The sequence below is a fragment of the Nematolebias whitei genome, chromosome 13 (assembly GCF_014905685.2).
Source record: "Nematolebias whitei isolate Nwh7 chromosome 13, NemWhi1, whole genome shotgun sequence".
In the NCBI taxonomy this organism is placed as follows: Eukaryota; Metazoa; Chordata; class Actinopteri; order Cyprinodontiformes; family Rivulidae; genus Nematolebias; species Nematolebias whitei.
In genome coordinates, this window is record NC_056510.1 from 19,533,030 (window position 1) to 19,539,565 (window position 6,536).

The 6,536-nt window shown below is 36.3% G+C and overlaps 2 protein-coding genes across 2 annotated transcripts in view; one reads left to right on the plus strand and one right to left on the minus strand.

The window, feature by feature from the left end:
* Positions 1 to 1,655, plus strand: part of slc4a10b (solute carrier family 4 member 10b) — a 28,248-nt gene extending 26,593 nt beyond the window's left edge. Inside the window, exons 21-24 of the mRNA XM_037686939.1 lie at positions 36 to 209; positions 1,191 to 1,310; positions 1,414 to 1,475; positions 1,572 to 1,655. Coding sequence (XP_037542867.1) covers positions 36 to 209; positions 1,191 to 1,310; positions 1,414 to 1,475; positions 1,572 to 1,647 — 432 coding nt within the window. The 3' untranslated portion in view covers positions 1,648 to 1,655. The remainder of the gene's footprint in view (positions 1 to 35; positions 210 to 1,190; positions 1,311 to 1,413; positions 1,476 to 1,571) is intronic.
* Positions 1,656 to 5,361: 3,706 nt separating this feature from the next.
* Positions 5,362 to 6,536, minus strand: gcgb (glucagon b). Its single transcript, XM_037686941.1, has 4 exons — positions 6,465 to 6,536; positions 6,217 to 6,325; positions 5,603 to 5,758; positions 5,362 to 5,514 (listed from the first exon to the last, which is right to left on the minus strand). The coding sequence occupies exons 2-4, from the start codon at positions 6,312 to 6,314 to the stop codon at positions 5,394 to 5,396; spliced, it is 375 nt and encodes a 124-aa protein (XP_037542869.1). The 5' UTR covers positions 6,315 to 6,325; positions 6,465 to 6,536; the 3' UTR covers positions 5,362 to 5,393.

A 6,536-nucleotide genomic window follows, 5' to 3' on the forward strand; every position in this document is an offset into this window, starting at 1 on the left:
AGCACTCTGGGTTGTTTTTCTTGTATCCGTGGCAGTTCTATGATCGTCTCACGTTGTTCGGCATGCCAACCAAACATCAGCCAGACTTCATCTACTTACGCCACGTCCCCTTGAGGAAGGTGCACCTCTTCACCATCATCCAGCTCAGCTGTCTGGTTCTGCTGTGGGTTATCAAGACCTCGAGGGCTGCCATTGTCTTTCCCATGATGGTGAGTAACTATTGTGACATCTCACAAGATTGCCGTGTGAAGCAACACAAAGGGAGTCAAAGTGTCTCTCTCTGTTACATTTGATTAAGTTTTACGTATCATCAACATGTCAGATAGGTGTATTTTTATTCACTGGGTATGTAACGCAGTTAGTTTGGAAGAATCTGTTCTCAGTCCAGATGTTTCAGCCAACTTCACAGCATTATTTAAGCTTTCTGTTAAAAAAACAAAACAAAACCATAACATAAAAAACTCGGGATAAAAATTAAATTCATTGCTAATTTGCAGGAAAAGTGTATAAAAAAACTTCAGATTTGGAGTAGACTGCTAAATCAATGTATTTTTATTTTTTTTTACAAAGTAAAAGTAACAATAATTTTTTTTGTACAAGACCACACCTAAGCAACAGTCCAAAAGATCTCATTCCGTAACTCTAAGATAGTGAATCCTCCCACCCTCCTCCCCTGTCACCTCCATTATCTCTGCCTTCATAATACCTGGGGGGTGGGGGGGTCAAAGCTACCCACTCTGAAAGAACTCTAGCCAGACAACTTCAAAATACCCCCCCTTCTCCTTCTCACCTTTGTCTGATGGAGTGATCTACAATAACAAATGACCTCATCTTTTGCGTTGAACACACACAGATTTTAAACTGGCTTTGATTTATTTTAGGCTTCTTCTCTGTTTTGATTTGCACCGTAATGCCTTTAACGTGTCAATAAAATCAAGTTGATTTAACTTGAATTTTGTAGCAGACAGTTTTGCAATATATATATATATATTTTTAAACTTGTACTTAAAGCTTTTAGTATACTTTGAGTTTTTGGTTCCACATCCATCCTCATTAATGCACTCTTGTCAGTCCCTTTTAAACTCTGCAAAGGTTCAGCCATTATTTTCCTTTGGATAACAGACCCGTAAAGTTTTAAATCACATGCCTTTGGGGATTTTGCATCAGTTTTTTTTTTGTTTCTTTTGCAGGTGCTAGCTTTGGTGTTCATTAGGAAACTAATGGACTGTTTTTTCACCAAGAGAGAGTTGAGCTGGCTGGATGATCTCATGCCGGAAAGCAAGAAGAAAAAGCTTGAGGATGCAGAGGAGGTGATGCTGAACTCATAACCCAACACTGTCCTCATGTACAAGCAGGTTGCATTAAGTTTATTTCAGTGTCTACACTGAAATCTTACCATTCGTTCACCCACAGGAGGACGAGCAGAGCATTGCGGAAGATGACGGGGTAGTGCAGGTGCCATTAGGGGGGTACAAGTAAGTAACTCTGTAAAGAGTTTACAAATTGAATCAACATCTGAGTTTTTGTACATAGTTGTTTCATGTACTGAACCCTGTCTTCTGTGTCGACAGAGGGATCCCAGTTATCAACATCACAGATGAGATGTCAAAAGGGTCTTTTGGAAACACTTGGAATGGGAGCGATTAAGAGAATTAAGCAGGAGGGTCATTGCTGTTGTTCGGCGTGTTGCTTTGCACTATTAGTGTTTAACATATTTCTTAGTTTATATCTTAGATCCTTATTTACTGTTTGTTTTTACATTTTATAATTTTTGGATGTAACTGGGACCCTGTGTACACAATTTTGTTCCACCTCATGCACCACATGTGATGTGATTGGCAATAAAATCTACTTGAACTTGAACATTAAAATGCAGAAAAATCATTTTAAGCACAAAATCTATTTGCTAACAATACTGGTTTATTTAATAATAATAATAATAAAAAAATGACAACCTGCAACTGATAACACCAACATTTGAAGAATTAATAAACAATTATTTATGCTTATTTCTCTACTTTACATGAAAAATAAGAAAAACATTTGTTTTGTTTCTTTATTCAAAAGCAACATAAAACTGCTACAAATTTTGTAGAAATACATTTTAAAACAAGCCATTCTGCTTAAAGGCTTTTTATTTTTGACATTTTTACATATATATTTTATTTGTTGTCCTTTAAAGCTGTAAGGATATTTCTTGGCATCATGTGAAAACATTTTAAAAAGCACTTATTGGCTGTTTTTATATCTTTTTTTTTTTTTAAGAAGGAGCAAACTGAGCAATATAAGATGAAGAAATAACTCACGGTGTGAACAGTCGAGTATTTTTCACTCTGTGCGTCAGAAACAACTCAGCGTTTTGAACTCACAATTTTCATTCCTCCAACTTTTGTCTCGTGAATTTTATGTGCAAGTGGATAAATGTGAAACGTGTCCGTTCTCAAATTTTCTTCTCGAGAACAAATCGCTGCAACTTCTGCCGTGTTGTTACTCGGAAACTTTCTGAATCCAAGCAGTTTTTAAACGTGATCTGCTGAAGCACAAATTTCTGATGTCTGACAATAAAATCTGAACTATATTGCACAATTTTTAAGCCAAATGCAATAGCTCTTTCTGCTATTAGTATTGCCCTTTTAATGTAAGAAACATTTTAAGTATTTATATATATTTTTGTGGTATATTGTATGTATGTTGTGTCTGATGCATACTATGTTATAATATGAACTTGCAGTATTTTGGTTTCTGTGGCAATGTACTGCTGACATTGTTAGTATAATATTTGTATACAATCTACTGAGTTAATAATCACAAAGTATTATCAAGTTGTTTAACCCCGACCAATATTTTAATGTCGCTTCACTCCTGAAAGGAAAATAAATGTTAATTTTGGAAAGATGGTTTTTAAGTTTTTAGAAAGATTTTTTTATGTCCATGCGCTAATTATAATAAATTTTTAAGGCCGTTATTATTTTGTCTTGTTTATTTGAATTACCATGAATATGTTTGTTTAAAATAATCTGTTAGACAAGTGAATAAAAATCTACTAACCTGAAAAAAGCAAAGAGATTAAACTTTTTCTCAACTTCTTACATTTGTTAAGTGTTCATATTAAAGTGGATTTAAACAACGTCTTAACTCTTTAAAAGTGACCAAGATATAGTCATTTTTGTGTTGACTGAGGCAGCCATCTTGAATTGTACTGAATCCAAAAGTTGGTCGTAGATGGTCCAATGGTTACTTTCTAATTAAAGTTTGTACAGTGGATGGATGGATGGATGGATGGTTGGACAGACGGATGGCCAGACAGACGGACGGACAGACAGACAGACAGACAGACAGACAGACAGACAGACAGACAGACAGACAGACAGACAGACAGACAGACAGACAGACAGACTGACTGACTTATACATACTTACTTACTTATACTTACTTACTTATACTTACTTACTTATACTTACTTACGTATACTTACTTACGTATACTTACTTACTTATACTTACTTATACTTACTTATACTTACTTACTTACTTACTTACTTTATCCCAGAGGGGAATTTTGAGACATAGATAGATAGATTATTGCAAACACAGGCAAAAACATTATCGCCCATCTTTTACCCTTGAGTGGTGGGCAATAAAAAGCTCTGTTAACTGAGGATACTAAAAAAAAAACCTGCAAATAATTAAAGTATGAAAGATGCAAGGTACAAGGTTTTAATAGTCTTCCTGCAACAGACAAAAACTGCATCATTCTCTTGGATTATGTTGAAAAAGTCACATTTGTGTATATATATATATATATATATAAAAAAGGTAAAATAAAAAAATGCATTCTTAACAAGAAAATGACATGTTTTTAATCTACAGTAGATTATATCCAAAGGTTGGAGTTAAATGGTGCCTTTACTCTTTTGACAGAGCGCTTCACAACTTGCTCCTCATTCACTTAATAAACGTCGTTAAAGCTGAAGATTTTGCTGTGATGCTCACAGTCCTCGAGCATGAACGTGTCAGCAAATCTTTTGACGCAATAAAAAATTCCTGTGTAAGAATGTCCAAGAATAAACGGATGGAAATCTCTGACTTATAGATGTTTGACACATTTCACTTCCTTTGAATTTCTTGTGAATTTAGAATCTGTTAAATGCAGCAATGAAAGTGTGACTCGTATACGAGTCATATTTCAAAACATCTTTCCACATCTGTAGCAGGATAATCTTCTGAGCACATTTATGCACATATATAAACTTTTATCATCTTTGGCAGTAATTAAGGAAAACATCCAAATTAATAAATAATAGATCCCTTGGTAAGGAACTGCATTTTCTTCTCTTTGATTGCATTGTTTAGTTTCATTAGTCTGCTCCTGTTAGAGAGGAGCGAGCCCATGCCAACAGATTTGGCCTGCAAGCAGACAGAAGTGGGCAGAGGTTCTTCTTTAGCGATCACCAGATGGTTTGACGTGCTGCAGATGACAGCTGAGACAGGTGGAACATCCCAGAGCGCGTCACGCCACTGGGCTCATGCTGTCTCTCAAAGCCAGGAGGAAAAAACAAAAAAACAAAACCAGAAGTGTTGACCCAGTCACTCATCCCATCCTGAGCTGATTGATGTGATTTTGCCTTTTATTTAACATAACGGTCCTCGGTGTGCAGTCGGATCATCAGTGGGAAATCCTTCTTCGGTGAGCAGCTGACAGGTGAAACACATCATCGTAGGAATCCCTCAGCGCCGTCCGCCCCCGGGGAAGAAACTGTTAGCTGGGCTTTGTTCTGCCTCCTTAAGCAAGGAGGATTAAAGGAGCGACGACTCAAGTGCTGATTGTGGAATCACATCAAGGCGACATTGAGTATTAGACACACTGAAAAACAACAGTTTAATGAAATGACTTTATAAATCATTTATTGTGTTGAACATGTGGATAAGACATTTTTGCATTCTCTCATAGAAGCATTGATCCCTGCTAATCATTTATTTTGTTTTAATGTGGGGACATTTGAACTGTTCAAAGATGGAAGAAATGAAGCTCACGCTTTCATTTGAAATCAGTGATGACTTTACAAATTTATTGGAACATAAAGGAGTAAAAAAAAAATGATGACATAATAGGGAAAAACTTTTTTTTTATTTTATTTTTTTTTTATTTTGCAACCATATTTATGAGTCTGGTGTGTTTTGCAACATTTTGTTTTAATCACTGAATGCCAGTAAAGCTTCTAGGAACGTAATGGTTTTAACAGGGGGGGAAAGTGCATTACATATTGTGAAACATATAGAATCAGTGAAAAATACAGTAGTTGCATTGTTTTCAACGACAAAAGAAAAAAAATATATAGATAAAATAAAATAAAAGGGGGGGGGGGGCAGCAGCAAGAGGAGCTCAGCTGGAGTTTAGTCTCTTCTGCCTCGGCCGGTCTTCAGCCAGGACACAAACTCTTTGGCTGCCTGGTCCTGCAGGTAGGAGCTGACATCGCTCGTGTAGGTCCCGTCTGCGTGACGTCTGAATAAACTCCTGCAGAAACAGACAAACAAGGGCTTGTCTTAATCTCAAACATTCCCAATCTGAGGCGTTTAAGCCCAAATTTCTGGTTAAAACTCACCCATTTCTTTTGGAATTCTTCAGCCACTGGACAAAGTCTTGTGCTCTTCTTGTCTCCAGGTATTTACTGTAGTCATTGGAAAACGTTCCCTCTGAGTGCCTCTTCATGTTTGGGAACTCAATTGGATCATTGAACATTGAGTTTTCACTCAATGACCTGCAAAGGCACACATGTTGGAAACAGCTGAGCGTGACACACCCTCTGCAGCTTGGCTCGCTCGTCAAATCTCAGCGTTTCACCCCGATCCTCGAAGGTTTTATCAGAACTTTTTTTTTTTTTTTGTCTAAACAATCTCATCGATCTGTCACTATTTACACAATACTACTGTACTGCTTATCGTGCACAAATACTACCATATAAACAAAGTTGTAAAACTGTACATTTAAAATATAATGCTACACCAGTGTTAGATAATTAGAACTGTTCTTTAGAGAAGAGGAAAAATAACTCAATAATTACACAAATTAAGAGAAAACGATCAAAAGTACATCACATAAGAGGTTCTAAATATGAAAATAAACTAACAAAATTATATTTTAATGGGAATCTGTGCACAATATATATATTTTTAAGGTAACAATGCTATAAAAGAATAGGGTTGAAGTGGGTCTTACAGGACGGTTCGGTCTGCGTCGTCCTGGACAGGCATCAGGCAGCTGCTTTGGATGATGATGAGGAGCAGGAATCCAGCAAGAAAATGAGCACTTTTCATTGTTTGAGCTTCTAAAGAACGAGGAAAAAAAATAAAGGAAATAAATAAACCAATTTTTTTTCTTTGCTTTATATATATAAAAATGAAACTTGCATGAATTTCTGTTAAGATATTTTTACTTGCAGAAAACAAAACAGCTAAAATTCTCACCTGCGCTCCTTTCAGAAGATTGTTGGAGAAAGGGGTGGTGGTTCCTGTCGATTGCTTCTTCTCCCAGGCTCC